At 43.6% G+C, this 17,380-nt stretch overlaps 1 protein-coding gene across 1 annotated transcript in view; it reads right to left on the bottom strand.

Moving 5' to 3' along the window:
• Nucleotides 1-17,380, bottom strand: part of THADA (THADA armadillo repeat containing) — a 332,219-nt gene that overhangs the window by 96,895 nt on the left and 217,944 nt on the right. The window contains exon 29 of the mRNA XM_058668010.1: nt 5,891-6,006. Within this exon, the coding sequence (XP_058523993.1) occupies nt 5,891-6,006 (116 nt within the window). The remainder of the gene's footprint in view (nt 1-5,890; nt 6,007-17,380) is intronic.

The raw sequence follows: 17,380 nt of genomic DNA, 5'->3' as shown, positions 1-17,380 counted from the left end.
TTGCTGAAGTTCCTGCCTTTCAAAGCCCTGGCATAAAAACACTGGACAGATGGAGGCAGTGTGGTCCAGTAGAAAGAGTCTAACAAGGAGCTGGGAGGCAAGTCCTCAAGAAACAATAGTTTACCAGTCAGGTGGGATCTTCCTCCTGGTCAGCTATGTGAGAATGGACACATCTTCCCACCGGTCTGCACTGCAGCTTCCCTTATATGTGGGATTGAAAGTGGGAGTGGATGATAATAAACTTCAGGGTGCTTCCTAAGTTCTAAATTCTAGGGCTATGATTTTATTCAATAAGACTGTTTTGTTGCCCTCTTGACACTGAAGTTGTAGCTTTAACATGTAGTCATAGAATTTGCATTTGATATACCCTGGTAAATGGTGGAGCCCAATAAATATTTGAATGAAGTGATAAAGGTATAGTCAAAACCCAAACTGCGGCATGAATAAATAGCCAGAATATAAAAGGCATTTTTTTTAAGGGAATGGGCAGAATTTAAAATATCTTAATCAGACATTCTGGGTGGGGATGGAGGCTCTGAAAGTTCTCCAGAGCATTCTGCACTGCAGCCACAAGTGCTCCTGCCTGGAGTGAAAGCCCCATCCATCAGGATCACACTTAACAAGTGCCAATGCCAAGAGCAGGGCATCCAGTAGGTAACCTCACAAGAGACCTACTGGGCAGGACCAGTAGCGAAGCCCAGAGAACATGCTTCAGCCACCAAGACAGGAAACCCAGTCGGAGTGCTGGTCCCCCACAGCTACATGGGAATTTGGGCCCTGTGTTGCCAGATGTTCTAAAGAGAAGCTGAAAATCCCTGATTTATTGTGATTTCTGATACGTTTAAACATTGCACAATTCCAATAAGACAGGCCTGTGGCCAGCTTGATGTGAAGACACTCATTAAGGCCAGCCTTTGGTGGCAGCCAGTGTTAATACTTAGGGAATGCTCCTTATTAAATAGCCACGATGATACAGTGCTAAGGAGTGGCATTTCTGTGTTTTGATCTAAGAAGTACCAACTGAGAAACTACCTACACTTGGATGACTTGTTTGTTAACACATGCCAAACAGAAATGATAACTAAACTGGCTATCTTACACAAAAAAGGTTTCCCTTGTTTGCACAGCAGAAAAAGCACATTTTTTTATACTATAGTAGTTTTGAGGAGAATGAATAAAAGACTATTCATAAACCTTGCCATACAGGGTTGGCACAGAGTAAGCTTTCAAAAAGTCAGAATTTCCTTAACCTTATTTTAAAAATCTCAGTTAAAATTTTAGTGGTAGTTTCCTATGTAATGCTGTTGGGAAGATGAAATGACAGGCCCCCTTCTGGAAAACAATCCGGTGTCCATCAAAATTGTTAAACATTGTTGTATTCTCTTGATCAGTTTAGCTCACTCCTGGCAATCAAAGCAAAGGCAAAAACCCACAGTCACACACACTGATAGGAGAGTACTTCAAAAACGTTGTGGGGGCCCGGCGGCGTAGCCTAGCGGCTAAAGTCCTCGCCTTGAACACCCTGGGAGCCCATATGGGCACCGGCTCTAATCCCGGCAGCTCCACTTCCCATCCAGCTCCCTGCTTGTGGCCTGAGAAAGCAGGAGAGGACGGCCCAATGCATTGGGACCCTGCATCTATGTGGGAGACCTGGAGGAGGCTCCTGGTTCCCGGCATCGGATCAGCGCACACCGGCCCATTGCGGCTCACTTGGGGAGTGAAACATCGGACGGAAGATCTTCCTCTCTGTGTCTCCTCCTCTTTGTATATCTGACTTTGTAATAAAAATAAATAAATCTTTAAAAAAAAAGTTGTGGAACACGGAACTAAATGATAAGTTTGCTTTGGTGCTAAGATTTGTTTTCATGCTAAAACTTTAGAATTCCATGAATACGAAGATGTCTTGGAAAAAATTCATATAAAATGCAGACTATGAAAACTCAGGGCATGGATTTCAAAACTTGGGGTACCAAAATAAACTTATCTGTTAATTCCATTTCCATTAACTTTTTGAAAAAAAAAAATACATATTACTCCCCCCCACACACATACACTTGCACACAGATTTTCATTGGAACATTATTTGGGTTGCTAAAAAACAATGGGAAAAAAATTGAAGTAATAACAATCGGCCAGTGATTAAGTAAACTTAAGGACTGATTGATTATTTGGGTCACAAAAATACCTTCAAGAAATTACATTTTTTCAAAGTTTACTTTTAATTCAAAAATAGGCAGAAATGTTTTGTTTAGAGATGCCCAGGTGATAAAACTAATACAAATTTTTCTGTTTTAAATATTTGTCATCAAATTTTTAAAAAAGATTTGGAGCAAAACATATATAATGTAACAATTACCTTCTCAAATATTTTAAAGCATGTGGCTTAGTCATATTAAGTATATTTATAGGTGTGTAATCAATGTCTGGAACTTTTTCATCTTGCAAAACTGAAACCATATCTAATTCTCCCTTAACTTCCCCACCACGGCAGCTATTACTCCACTGTCTGACTCCGAGGAATCTCAATGCTCCAGTATTTTCTACAGAAGGTATTAATCCATATTTGTCTTTTTGTGACTTTTTTTTTTTTAATCTCACTTAGCACAACTGTCCTAAACATTCATCTACATGATAGCCTGTATCAGAGTTTCCTACCAATTCTCCTTATCCAAGCAATATTCACTCTTGGGCTGTTTCCATGTTCTGGCCATCGAGAATAATGCAGCTATGAATATGGCACTACAAATATCTCTTCGAGGCTGCTTTCAATTTTTTTTGGCATGTACCCAGAAATGGACCTGCCAGCTTCTACAGCAATTTTATTCGCATACTTTTGAAGAAACTATAACACTGTTTTCAGGAGCTACCATATCAGAAAGTTTTAAAATAAAACAGCAAATACTTTCATGGCACTGTCAAGTAAAAAGAAGGAAATTATAACATATGCATAGTAAAATTTTGACTATGCTAAAAAAGACCCATAGGATAAAAGCAAAGTTAACTATATGAAACTATTAACCAACAACAGTGGTTTCCAAATCAAAAAGTGGTTTCTACTAGATTGTGGTAAAAGTACTTTTATTCTCTTCTTTTTAAAAGATCGCGTCTGATTATTTTCTATGATAAGCATATATTCTGCAGTGACAATCAGCGAAGAAAACAGAGACACGTGTTTGTTTCTGTTCATCACCGCTGTTTAGCACTCAACCTAAATAACACACTGGGCTCACCATGTTGATTAAAAGGAGTACACACACAACATGGACATATACACGTACACACATTCACATGCTTATCTTTCTTCCTCTTATTATAGGAGGACATATCGGAAAACAAAATGCATCTCGGAAAAATTTAGGTCCAATATAGGAGTCACTCCAACTCTCAACCTAAATGAAATCCTTTCTCTTTGCTGTATTTGACAGGCTTTGAAAAGCCTTTCCCAGCTGGGACAGCAGAGCTGGAATCTGCAAATAGTAAGAGTGGTGGCCTGAACCACAATCCCTGCCTCAGTCCTTCCTCTTTCGTGGCGCCCCCCAGCAGCCCTATCCGGGCCAGCAGCTGATTCTGATCTTCACTCGGTTCCTGGCCTGACTCAGCTTGGTTTCCCCACTGTGGCTGAGAGAGACAGTGACCTGGACCAAGGAGAAAGGACTGAGGAAAAAGGGGAAGGAAGCGACCTGAAGGATTAAGGAGCTGATTTCCATAAAGGCTTTGACATCTTGGAATGAAAAGCAGGCTGCAAGAGGAGAAGCCCAGTTCTTTACTGGGACCATGCTGCCAGCTGGCCATGCAACACCAAAATTCCTTAGCAACTCCACAGCTATTGCTAAATCACCTCATATAAATTCTTATTGTTCTTGCAAACTCAAAATGCAAATATAGGGCAAAAGTCTTTATTTTATATGCCCTCAATTTTTTTGTTTCAGGGTCCAAATTTAGAAACTGGATTGGTTATCCAATGGCTTCAAGTGAAAATATTTTTTGAAAATTGAGACCAAAAGGGCAAGTGACACATTTGGTAACATTTTTGCATTTATTGAAATCAATGAACTCAAGCTAATGATCAAATAAATCACAGAAAAAAAAAGGCGCTGTTTCTAAAACTCAAATTGACATTTTTTTTTCAGGAGTATCCACTTTTCATAGCTTTTACTCCAAAGATACAGAAAAGCCTTAGTAAGCTCTAAGGAGTAATTTATTTCTCTTTCATGTGTAAATTGTGGGGGATATAAAGAAGACTCTTCAGCAGTTGAATTTGGAATAATTTGCTTCCTAACATCTTCCTGGAAAGGCAGGTGAGAAAATGAAGACAGGGTCTGCTTTGAGAAGGGACCACAGGGATCCAGAGTGAGTTCAGGCCAGTACTGAGTTACCCAGTGTAGACAAACACTTCTCTCAGCAGGAGACCCCCCCCAAGGACAGGGCTGACTGAGGCTTCTTCATTCACTGACAGCGTTATGCAGGAGTTCAAGGTCATCCTGTCAATGACGTGGATAACATAGAGAACCTGACACAAAGCTTCAGAATGTACTGGCTTTGGCAGCACAGTTTCCTTCCAAAAGCTCCTGCAGGCTCAGAACACATCCTGATTAATACTTGTAAAAAGTGTTTTGGGGAGAAAGAGGAAACCTGGTGTTGGGAACCATCCACAGACCACCCATGAAGCGGAAAATTCACACTTGGATAATAGGGAGTTGACTGTACTGGAAACAGAGAAGTGGTTTTCCTGGACTCTGGGCTAAGAAGACACAAACCCAGTGAACTGCCATGACTCATGCCTTTGTTTTCTAGGGCTTAAAAATCATGGAGAAAAAAAAATCAGAGAAGGGGAGTGTGGGGGGAGACAACTGATGACAAGGCAGATGAGAAAGCAACAGGAACCAAGCGGACTTGACAGGCACCATGTGGCATAAAGATCCACTCAACAGCTGGCCTGTCACTCCACCCCAAGGGGACAGAGTGGACTTGGAAAGCTGGTGGTCACGGCTTCCTACGAGATCCAAGAAGGAGCAGCAGGCTGAGGGGCAGTAACTGCTTCCCTACAGCATTACAAGCACTAGAAAGCTCGCTTTCTCAGGCCAGTCCTGGTTGGAAGCAGGGATCCAACAGGATGACTTTCAGAGAGCCCCAGATTCCTGAACTCCCCATACACAGCAAAGAACCTGGGGGGCACATAGGCCTCTCAGAATTACTTGGACTCAGAGAACATACATACAGGGTTGGAGAAGGCTGTGCTGCAACAATGTCAGTGACAACAAAGTCCAAAGTCCTGGGATGCTTGTGTGGCTGACAGGACTCTCTAACCACTCTTACCCAAGAAATCTTTTTTTCCCTTCTTCACCTTTCACACAGGAAATGTTCTCTGGGTTCCATAATAAAAATGATAAAGGGAAAAAAAAAATACATGCTTCCAGCCATTCTTTTTACCTTGCTTAATCCAAACTCGCCTCCTGTGCACCTGAAAACAGAACCTCCATTCTCTCCCCCCATTTAACCTGGCTGCTCAGGCTGTACCCCAATGGTTCATTTCTAAGTTGCCATGACAACTAAGAGTCTGTACCACTTAATTTAGTCCATGACTAACTTTTGTAGTTATAATACCAAACACAGGAGCAGGCATATAGCAGGTATTAAATACAAAACAAGTTGACTGGTAGATACATAAGTCACAGAACATGTCCCTCACTCACTCAGCAGTTTTTGCAAAATTGTCAAGAAAATATTTTTCTTTCTTTACCACAACCCGAAGTTCTAAAAGAATAAATACTCCAATAAGTTTAGAAAACTCATTCCAGAGACTTTTAAAACTCCCCACAACTAGAAACAGCAATTCTCCAGTGTATTCCCAACCCTGATAACTCCTTAGCTGTGTGGGGTTTTAACATACCTTTTGGCCAGCCACAGTTTGGCTTTCATACAAACAGTGATGTCAGTCAGCTCCTGCTCAAACTCTGAATTCGTCCTGTGTTTGGAGTCTGAGTAGGCTTGTAACAGATGAAAAACCTAAACCAAAAAGAGAAAAAGCAGTATCATACTGTGAAAAATAGATTTTTCCTCAATGCTCAGCTCCTCCCTCTTAGGTTTCCTCAAAATAGTACTCTCAGAGAAAAGAGGCACCTGCGGAACATGGCTGTGGGCTTTTTACAGAAATGCATGTTAGTTTTTGAGGGCACAGCTGTCGATGAGAGCTCCAGGTCCCCAGCCCATACTCGGTCCCTGGGCTCCTTGTACAATTCAAGTCAGTGACTATTCTGTGACCAATCGTTTGCTCCAAGGGTCTCATGATGATGGAAAACCTATAAACTGACTTCAGCAGAGAGATAGAGTCTCACATAAAACTGAACTGTGCCTTTTAAAGTCTGGATAGGAAAAATAAACTGTCCGAGATTCTTAATTGGTTTGTAATACATGTCTGGGCTCACTGGAACAGTGTTGGCACTAATGTTAGCTTTTGCCAGTCCCACGCACTGGTATCTAACTATTTGAACTTTTCAGCACATTTGCCCTTAGCTGTCAGGAGTAGAGGGACCAGTGTACATAGGCCCTCTTTTTTGACTCTTCCATGGCATTACAGCCTAGAATAAGTGCAGAACTAGAACGAAAACCCAGCGAGTAGATTCTGTTGTCTTTTTGACTGTTTATTTACATTAAAGGCCACAGATCCAAAAATCAAGTGGCACAAGCCATGTGAAAGTGTGTGTGTGTGTGTGTTGTAGATTCACAACATCCAAGATACCCAGCAGGCCTCTGTGAGAACAACTGTGCAATAGGGAATATTAGGGTAGAGGGAACAGACAAACCTTTTGACCTTACCTAGTGCTAAGGAAAAAGACCATGTGAGAGAAATCCCCAGGATGAGCTGAGGAAGGAACGGGTGGAGCAAGGCAAATACAGTCAGGATTTTTGAAAGTCTGTTGTAATGATACTTGTTTGTTTTTCTTTTCCTCTCCTGCATTATTTACTCAAACTGCAGAGAATTCCTTCTCAGCAACTAGATTCAATTTTTTCTCTCCATTTCTCTCCTGTCAACAAGGGGCTGGACTCGGCAGTAGAGCAATCACTGAGAGTTACATATGGATACAGAAGGGAGGCATGAGAAGCAATGAGAGAGCAGGATAAAACAGACTCAAAGTCATCAGACTCTGAAGGGTAAGGTGACAGGTTTCCCTGGGTGGGGGTAGGGCAGGTGTATGCAGCACACCAAATGCATGTCAAGCACATTTGGATTTACAGAATTCAAATGAATTCAGACTCCTTCTGTTTTCCTAAGCAGAGTTTAACTGCACGGGAGAATGCAGGAAAGTCTTGGAGTGCAGGCTGGCAAGGACCTCTCTAATAATGGATGTGTTATTTCAGAGCAGCAGGATCAGATGTCACTCCCTCACCACACCCCGCAGGGACTCAAACCGCCCGGCACACAGGCTGGAGGGAAAAATACCTCCCTCGGCCTCAATCCCCACCGTCCTAAAAGAGCTGGCAGAGTCACTGGGCCTTGCTTTCTTTCCTCCACAGCTGCACAGAAACAACCACCAGGGCTTTTCATGGTGGCACAGGATCGTAATTAATCAGCAGACACTAGCAAAATACACGACTCTGGAATGTACTTGTAAAGAAAGCTGTGAGATTTTCAAATGCTTCTTATTTAGAAGCAATCACTTCAAAAATAACTCCAGAGGGCTGTTTAAACTTAGTCCTATATTTGCTCACCTTCCCTGGCAAAAACAAACTGTTTTTGAAACGCTTGATAGCGCTGGCTTAGGAAAATTAGCCTACGGGTCCACCAATTCTGTCGCCTTGGCCACACACCAGACAGGAACTGTGACCCCAGTTATTCACCAAGAACGGAGGGTGATCATTTACACAGAATCAATGGAGAAAGTATACTCAGGAGAACTTCCGAGAAAACACATTCAGAGAGAGGAGACACAGAGGAAGACGGGGTCAAAGTCAAAGGAAAAACTGGGGCAGGCAAGGAGAGGGGACGATGGGCAGGGGGAGTAGAGAGGAAGAAAGAAAAGTCTTGTAGGCCAATGTATGAAAGAGCCTAGTGTCGTGGAGGTACTTTGCTTCAGCAGAATTAATGAACTATTTACATACATAACCACCTTCACATGACATTTAGTGTGCTAGGGTCAAGATTAACAAGCCATCCTTTTTGGTAAGGCCCAGGTGAAAGGCCAGGCCTTTGTGACTATGATCCAAAACCAGACCCAGGTAGGTGACTTGTCCATCAGTTCTTTTTTTTTTTTTTAAAGACTTATTATTATTGGAAAGCCGGATATACAGAGAGGAGGAGAGACAGAGAGGAAGATCTTCCATCCGACGTTTCACTCCCCAAGTGAGCCGCAATGGGCCGGTGCGCGCCGATCTGATGCCAGGAACCAGGAACCTCTTCCAGGTCTCCCACGCGGGTGCAGGGTCCCAAAGCATTGGGCCGTCCTCTCCTGCTTTCTCAGGCCACAAGCAGGGAGCTGGATGGGAAGTGGAGCTGCCGGGATTAGAACCGGCGCCCATATGGGATCCCGGTGCGTTCAAGGCGAGAACTTTAGCCGCTAGGCTACGCCGCCGGGCCCCGTCCATCAGTTCTTTTTTTTTTTTTTTTTTTAAAGATTTATTCCATTTTTATTACAAAGTCAGATATACTGAGAGGAGGAGAGACAGAGAGGAAGCGGAGCCGCCGGGATTAGAACCAGCGGCCATATGCGATCAAGGCGAGGACCTTAGCCACCAGGCCACGCTGCCGAGCCCCCGTCCATCAGTTCTTAAAGGATGGCAAGAGTCATCAACTTCTACTTCTCTCCTTTCCTAAAGTTCTGGTCCAGTAAAAATTCTGAGCTGAGAAAGTAGCCAGGTCCAGTCCTGGGATACTGAAAGAGAGAGAGAACACTGAGGCTTTGGAGTTGGGGGCAGAAATGGTGTAAGTCAATCACTAGCTGTGGGCTTTGGGCATTTTATTATACCTGATTCTTGCAGGCAAGTGGTATACCCAGCAGCACTCCCTGTCTATGGGGATACGTTCCAAGCCCTGGGTGTCTGTCTGAAACCAAAGGATGGTACTAAACTCCACATACACTTTTTTTTCTATACATACACATCCATGACAAGGCTTCACTTCTTAATTAGTTACAGTGAGAGATTAACAAAAGCAACTGAAAATCAAGTAGAGGGGCTAACATTGTGGCCCTCTAGGTTAAACTGCCTCCTGTCACACTGGCATCCCAAAGGGGTGTCAGTTCATCTCCCAGCTGCTCCGTTTCTATTCCAGCTAACGGCCAGGGAAAAGCAGCAAAAGATGGGCTTAGTGTCTGGGTCCCTGCACCCATGAGGGAGACCTGGAAGAAGTATCTGAATTCAGCCTGGCTCAGCCCTGGCCATTGCAGACACCTGGGGAGTAAATAAGCAGATGGAAGATCTCCCTCTCCCTCTCTCTCTCTCGGACTTTCAAAATAAAACAAATCTTAAGAAAATAAAACACAGAAAAATTACATCATTATATTGTAACAAAAGTTACTTAAAATTTACAAATTGTTTACTACTGGAATTTTCAATTTAATATTTTTGGACCGTGGTTGATTTCAGTAGCTGAAACTGCTCATAAAGAAGGACTATTGCAATAATATTTATCTTGTAGGATAACAGAGAGATTTAAAAGAATCTACATGTTATTTGACACACACTAGGTACCTGATAAAATGTTGGTTTTCTTCTGTATTCTGCCTGTTCCCTCTCTTCCAGTCCCATTCCAAAAATAAACAGAGGCAACTTTGCAGAAAAATTGAGATTCACGTTTGGCCTTGAAAAGTCTTACCAGGATCCAGAGAAGAGTACGGAAGTAGGAGAAATGGACTTTTTAAAAATTTTTAATGGGTATTAAAATACTAGTTGCCAAGAAAAAGAGTGACCCTAATGGAAACTATGGACTTGAAGTGATGATATGTCAATATTAGTCAACTGTAACAAATGTACGATGCACATGCAAGATACTAAAAGTCAGAGGAAATTGGGAGGGCAGAAGTATATAAGATCTCTGTACTACCTAATTCAACTTTCATATAAACCTAAAATTCTTTTTATTTATTTAATTGATTTATTATTATTGGAAAGGCAGATTCGCAGAGAGAGGGAGAGACAGAGAGAAAAATTTTCTACCCACTGGTTTACTCCCCAAGTGGTCACAACAGCGGGAATTGAATCAATCTGAAGCTAGGAGTCTCCTCTAGGTCTCCCACATGGGTGCAGGGTCCCAAGGCCCCGGGCCATCCTCCACTGTCCTCCCAGGCCACAAGCAGGGAGCTAGATGGGAAGTGGAGCAGCCAGGATACAAACCGGCACCCATATGAGATATTGGCATTTTAAGGCAAAGATTTAGCCTCTGAGACATTGCAATTGGCCCTAAATCTAAAATTCTTAATAAACTGAGACTGCTCTGGGGATTGTAGTGGTAGGGTGACGGGGGAAGTTCTGTGAGATGACAGCACAGCCAATATGCACACAGGATGCTGGGAGACATTAGAGAGAGGGGTCAGCCTGAGAAAGCTCTTCCAGCCAATATGAAAGAATGTGCATGCTGTCCTGCAGAGAGCAGCAAGCTCTTTAGGGACACATCTTCAGTGAGGGATCCTGGACCCTGGAGGCAGAGCACAGGGGCAAGCAGTCCAGGACCACCCCAGGAGTCTGGATGAAGTGAGAGGACTCAGAAGAACACCAATGGGTCACAGAGGCTGCAGAAGTATTATGTGGCCCTTGCCAAACTTCCAAGCCAACAATTTATTAATGAGATCTCAGGCAAAAACCACTGCAACTTTAGAATTTCTTTTTTAGGGCCCGGCGTGGTGACCTAGCGGCCAAAGTCCTTTCCTTGAATGTGCCAGGATCCCATCTGGGTGCCATTTCTAATCCCGGCAGCTCCACTTCCCATCCAGCTCCCTGCTTGTGGCTTGAAAAAGCAGTTGAGGATGGCTCAAAGCCTTGGGACCCTGCACCTGCATGGAAGACCTGGAGGAAGTTAATGGTTCCTGACTCTGGATCGGCACAGCACCGGCTGTTGTGTTCACTTGGGGAGTGAATCATCAGACGGAAGATCTTCCTCTCTGTCTCTCTTCCTCTCTGTATATCTGACTTAGTAATAAAAATAAATAAATCTTAAAAAAGAACAATTTAAAACAAAAAAAAGAATTTCTTTTTTAAAAAGTTTTATTTATTTATTTGAAAAGGAGAGAGAAAAAAAGTATCTTGCAGGTTCACTCCCCAGTGGTCACTGCAGCTTGCTGTGAACTAGGTTGCAGCCTGGAGTGAGAACTTCATCCAGCTCTCCAATATGAGTACTTAGCCATCATCTGCTGCTTTCCCAGGCTCATTAGCAAGAAACTGAATTGGGAGTGGGTGAGCGGGGACTCTATAATGATGCCCCTGCCCTCAACTTGTTTTGAGAACACAAAGGGTTGGTTCCAGTGACCTAGGTAACTGCAGAGCCTGTCAGCTGGCCTCTGAATGGGAGGGGTGCTCTCAAATGCTGCAGCAAGTTGCTGCTGATCACTGAAGCATAGTATCAATACTTTGTTATTAACTTTGAACTTTTGCAGGATCAATAAGGAAAAGAAACATTTGCTGACCACAAATCACTGTCAAAAGTTTGAACACCACAAAGGGATAGAGCGACCAAGTGTTTCCATGCAATGACCTTGGTTTCCCGACCTGCTTAACACAGGCAGGACTCAGATTTAGCGATGCCTCACCCCACCTCAGTTTAGCCTATGGCAGCAGTGCAGTGGGGGTTAGGGACACATTTGGCAGGCCTTGCAAGGGTTGAAAACGTGGGGCTTGGAAAGACTATCACAGACCAGGAGCTGGAGGTCAGGTAAGATCGTTAACTTGGCCAGCTGGTGAGCCAGGGAAATCTTTCCAGACTGTAGAAGCTGGAGCAGCTCTGGAAATGAGGGGAGGTGGCAGGGAGACTTTGGTTGGGAATATCCAGCTAGGGTAATTTATCACGTAAAACAGGGGATACCCTTGAGAAGAGCAAGAGCTCTAGTAATAGTCACAATGAGACAAACTGGGGACAGACAGGTACCCAAAGCCAAAGCGGGCTCCTTGGAGATGGACCCAAAGTGCATTTTGGGGTATCAGCAAAACAGACAGGAGAAAGCTGTGTACACATGAAACACACATGAACATGAATCATACATGAAACAACCAAGTGCAAACCATGAGCAACACTGTGACTAGTAAGACTTGAAGTTGCCAAGAGATGGGTCTGGCATCCCTGTCCTGAGGAGAGCTGCTTGTGGAAGCAGCTGAGAGATGCTGCGAAGACTGCAGTGTCCCGAGTAGGGGGGTGGGAGGGGAGTGGCAGGCAGCCTGCTGGATGTCTTGTCTAAGATGCAAAGCCTCTAAGGAAACTCGCTAGGGATCTGAGAAAGTCAGCAGAACCTGGAAGCAGTTCCCCTCTGTCCCCCAACCCCTACTCTAAACACAACAGAGACTCAGGGGAACACCAGGTATGGGGTCCATTTTGGCAGCTCAGAATCTTAAAAGCCAACTCCACACAGCAAATGCACTGCTGTTTGAACAAAGGCCACAGGCAAAAAAAAAAAAAAAAAAAAAAGTGCCAGGAGGCAGTCCCCTGAAAAAGCTTGCACTGCAGTAAAATATGTCTGGTTTATGCTGCCAGATTCAAATAGTGACCTGTGTTAGACAAGATCAAGATGATAGATGGCTGTTTGGAAAGGCAATACTGAGATGGGTTTTCCTCTCCACCAAGCATGGCTTCCAGGCAATTTTTTCCCTCTTCAAAAAATCAAGAGGAGCTGAGCTCCAAAAACCAGCAGGATCCAGCAATAACAGGCCAAGGTTAGGCAGACCATGCAAGAGGACAACTCCATCGAGAGAAGAGACACTTGGTGTCCAAGCTCAGCTCCAAAAGGAGTGAATGGACCGTAAATGATAACAAGCCCTAATGCTCAAGACCAATAAACACAGTCCCTTTGGCAACTGTATTTTCTTCAAACCAACTTCTATTTGCTTCCTTCTGCAGCTTGTGGTGAACACTTGTGACCCCGCTGCGCTGAGTCCACGCTCAAAGTCCTGCATCTGCCATCCTGCCCGGCCTCCTCCTGCACTGCTCCAACCCCTCTAAATCAGTGCCGCATTTTTCCGAGCTTGGTGTTTACACAGGGTTTTATTTCGGCTGGTAAAACATCTGTATTTTTTCAGGGACTTAAATAAATGATCTATGCCGGGAATGTACAGTATAGGGTGATGTCAGGCCCCCTTTTTTGCTCGACTCACTGGGCAGAACAGGCAAACACTGTTTGAGCCTGGAGCTGGGAATGTGAATATTTATCCTGTCGACTTAATTCATACAAACAGAACTAAAGGCCGGCAGGCAGAAGTATTTTATGGCTTTAAGTCAGACTGCAAAGCGGGGGTGGTTTGAAGGGGGTTGGCTGAGGAAGGAATCTAAACTTTCTAATTCACAGAAGCAGCTCTAATCATATAACCGCTGGGAAATGGATACCAGCACAAAGTATTCCGAAGGCAGATTGTGTTTGTATGTGTCGGGGGGATGAGGTGGGGAAGTGAGAGAGAGAAAAATTCCCCTACTCATACGTCATTTCAAACCATCCTAATATGACCTGGGACTTGTTCTCTGGTTTAGGTACATTAATTGGATTTTCAACGAGACTATAGGCTTCTTAAGGGCATCCCTTTTGTCTCCGACTTCCACAATACAGGGCACCAGCCCAGGTGCTGGATTTAGAGAGTTCAATGTGTTTTGTTTTGTTTTGTTTTGTTTTTTGTTTTGTTTAACCAACAGTTCAACTCTTTGCAGCCTTGGGGCTAAGTGCAGACTGGAGGCAGGCACTCCAGGGTGCTTGAGCTCCTTCCTGTTCATTACCCAGAATAGAGGGCCACCCAGGTTCACCTACCAACCTAACCCTACACTGGGAAGCAGGACTGTTTATCAGATGAGAACACATCCTTAGGAAGGTTTTGGTAAGTTCCCAAAAGGTGGCACCTTACTGTGTTGTGTCACTGCTGCCAGGAAAAGTATGCTAAATACAAACTATAATTACTTCCTAACTGACTCCAGCACCAGGAAGAGAATCACAGGAAACAGGCCATGAATATCTCTAAGGATTAAAATGCACAAAACACCAAGTCCGTGGGGGACTGGAAATTTACTTTGTGTCTCAAATCCATCCCCTCCTTTCTATTAACACTTCCACTGTTCAGGAGCCAGATGACCTTGCACCCAGATGATGAAAACCACTGACTGGTCCTTGCCTCCAACACTCACTTTACACATGGCTGTCACAGAAATTTTCCTAAAGTCAAGCTCCCAATTTTACAGTCCTTCAGTGATTTTCAGCTTTTTCAGCCATCTGCTGGGCAGAGTGTCTCAACCTCACTCTCTAGGTTTACTTCTTACTTCCTCCACTCCATGGACCAGTTCTGTGGCCCATTCCTGACAATTTGCACATGGCTTCTGCTGTCTAGAATGCTCCTTCCATTTCTTCCCCAAACTCTCCACCTGGACCTACTGAAATTTTATTTGCATGAGAAGGTCCAGCCCTATTACAGCTTTCTCAGCTTCTGTCAACTACCCCACATCCTGCATGGAGACACACTCTTGGTCTTCAGTGACCCAGCAGCTCATGAGATCTTACCTTTAAAATTCTGCAATCTGGATTGCTTCTCCATATTCTCTTTTCCTATAGCAATAATAGCTGTTTGAAGATATAGGACTTGTCTTCTCCCTCTTTATAGCCCTTGGGGCCCCAAGGATCTGTCTGACAGAGAGAGTGGCTCAATACATCATGCATTTAAGTGATCTGGAATTCCATCACTCTCTTTGGGGGGCGAGAAGGGAACTTTTAAATTCAGAAGTCACCCTTTCAAATTCTCCCCAATGGGATTGGGAGAAATAGTATTAACAAGGGAGTAAGTACACACTTTCCTGGCATGAAATCTGGCCTGGTGCTCTAAATTTTGGATTATTTTTACTTTAAAATTTATTTATTTGAGAGAAAGAGAGACGGACAGACAAACATATATATAGAGAGATCTTCCCATGTGCAGGTTCACTCCACAAATGAACACAACAGCTGAGGCTAGGCCAGGTGAAGTCAGGAGCCAGGAATTCCATCTGGGTCTCCTCCATGGGTGGTACAACCCCAGACACTTGGACCGTCTTCTGCTACCTTCCCAGGTGCATTACCAGGATGCTGGACCGGGTGTAGAACAACTGGTACTTGACCCAGTGTTCTTATTGGATGCTGGTGTGTCATTCAGGTGGCTCAACTTGCTGGGCAACAACATGGGCCTCAACTACTGAGTTTTTGTAAAGCAGTACCAAATCAATTAAAAAAAAATCTTTGAGTTAATGTAACAAAACCGATTAAGGAAAAATAATACAGATCATGTTTAGTCATGATAGTTTTTTTTTCTAGAGAAAAGTATGAGGGGAAAGGCAGGAAGTAACATAAATGAATCAAAATCAGTCAAAAATTGATAACTGTTGAAACTGAGTGGTGGGTATTCATTATATCTTGTGTATATTTAAAATTTTCTACAATAAAAGTTTTAAAGATTTACAGAGAGAGAAGGAAGCAAGGAAGAAGGGAATGAGAAAACGGTTAAGTGTATAGGACATGAAGATGAAACAAAACTAGAGAGCTTGTGGCATATATAGTTCATCAAAAAAGTTACATGCACAAATTGCAGTAGGCATTTGGTGCAGTGGGTCATGTACCAGTTGGGATCTGGATTGTGCATTAGAGCACCTGGGTTGAGGTCATGAATTATTACCAATATGCACTCTGAAGAGGCAAGATTTAATGGCTCAAGTTGTAGGGTTCTTGGCACACATGCAGGAGACTTGGACTGAACTCCAGAATCCTGGCCTCAGTCTGGCCATGTCTCAAGTATCTCAAGCAAATTTAGGGAGTGAACCAGTAGACAATCTCTGTCAACCTCTGTTTTGTCTCAAATAAAAATGAATATACACATAAATGAATGAATGATACTTAGGAAGGAAAATCTGAGTGTAATGAGAGAGACAGAGAACAGAAGGAAACTGACATATATACAGAGTTCCGGCAGATATACAGAGAGGAGGAGGAGAGACAGAGAGGAAGATCTTCTGTCTGATGATACACTACTCCCCAAGTAGCCGCAATGGCTGGAGATGGCTCCAAAGCCAGGAGCCTGTAGCCTCTTCCGGGTCTCCCATGTGGGTGTAGGGTCCCAAGGCTTTGGGCCATGCTCGACTGCTTTCCCAGGTCACAAGCAGGGAGCTGGATGGGAAGCAGGGTTGCCAGGATTAGAACCAGCACCCATATGGGATTCCAGTGCATGTAAGGCGAGGACTTTAGCCACTAGGCTGCTGCGCCGGGATAAAAATAAATCTTTAAAGGAAAAAAAGTGGCATTCAAACACAGTAGTGAAGAGATTTATTCAATAAACAGTAATGAGACAAACACACAGTTTTTTGGAAAACAATATAGTTGAATCCTTCATGCTGAGACAAATTACAAAGGAGAAGAGAATCGAATGTAAAAGAAAATAAGCTGTCAAAATGACAGAAGAAGGGCCCGGCACGATGGTGTAGTGGTTAAGGTCCTCGCCTAGCAAACGCCGGGATTCCATATGGGCGCCAGTTCTACCTCAGCAGCTCCACTTCCCATCCAGCTCCCTGCTTGTGACCTGGGAAAGCAGTCAAGGACTGCTTTGGGACCCTACACCCGTGTGGGAGACCCGGAAGAGGTTCCTGGCTTCGGATTGGCTCAGTTCCAGCCGTTGTGGCCACTTGTGGAGTAAATCATCGGACGGAAGATCTTCCTCTCTGTCTCTCCTCTCTGTATTTCCACCTTTCCAATAAAAATAATATAAATCTTTAAAAAAATGATTGAAGAAAACAGGGAAATGTTTTACAATCTTGAGGTAAAAGTTTCAAAAGGACAAGAAGCCATGAATTTAAAAAGCTTATAAACATTCATTCATATTAAAATTGAAAACTTTTAAAAATCAAACACATTGCTTATTATTGTTGTTTTTGCTGTTGTTGCTGCTGCTGCTAGAGAGACAGAGACAGATATAGAAAAATCCTCCATCTATTGATTCACCAACCTCCTATCCCCTCAATGCCCACAACAGCTGGAGCTGGGCCAAAGCCAGAAGCCCAGAATTCCATCTATCTCGCACATGACAAGCAGTGACACTACCAGAGTCATCCTGTGATTCCTCCCAGGTGTGTAGCAACAGGAAGATGGAATAGAAAGTGAAGCCAGGACTTGAACTTGGGCATTCTGACTTGGGAGGCAGGCAAATGCCCACCAACAAATAAAAATCTGCATAGTTACAGCTAATATGGGGA

This window comes from Ochotona princeps, chromosome 8 (genome assembly GCF_030435755.1).
Source record: "Ochotona princeps isolate mOchPri1 chromosome 8, mOchPri1.hap1, whole genome shotgun sequence".
NCBI classification, from domain to species: Eukaryota; Metazoa; Chordata; class Mammalia; order Lagomorpha; family Ochotonidae; genus Ochotona; species Ochotona princeps.
This window is presented reverse-complemented; position numbering and strand designations above follow the sequence as displayed.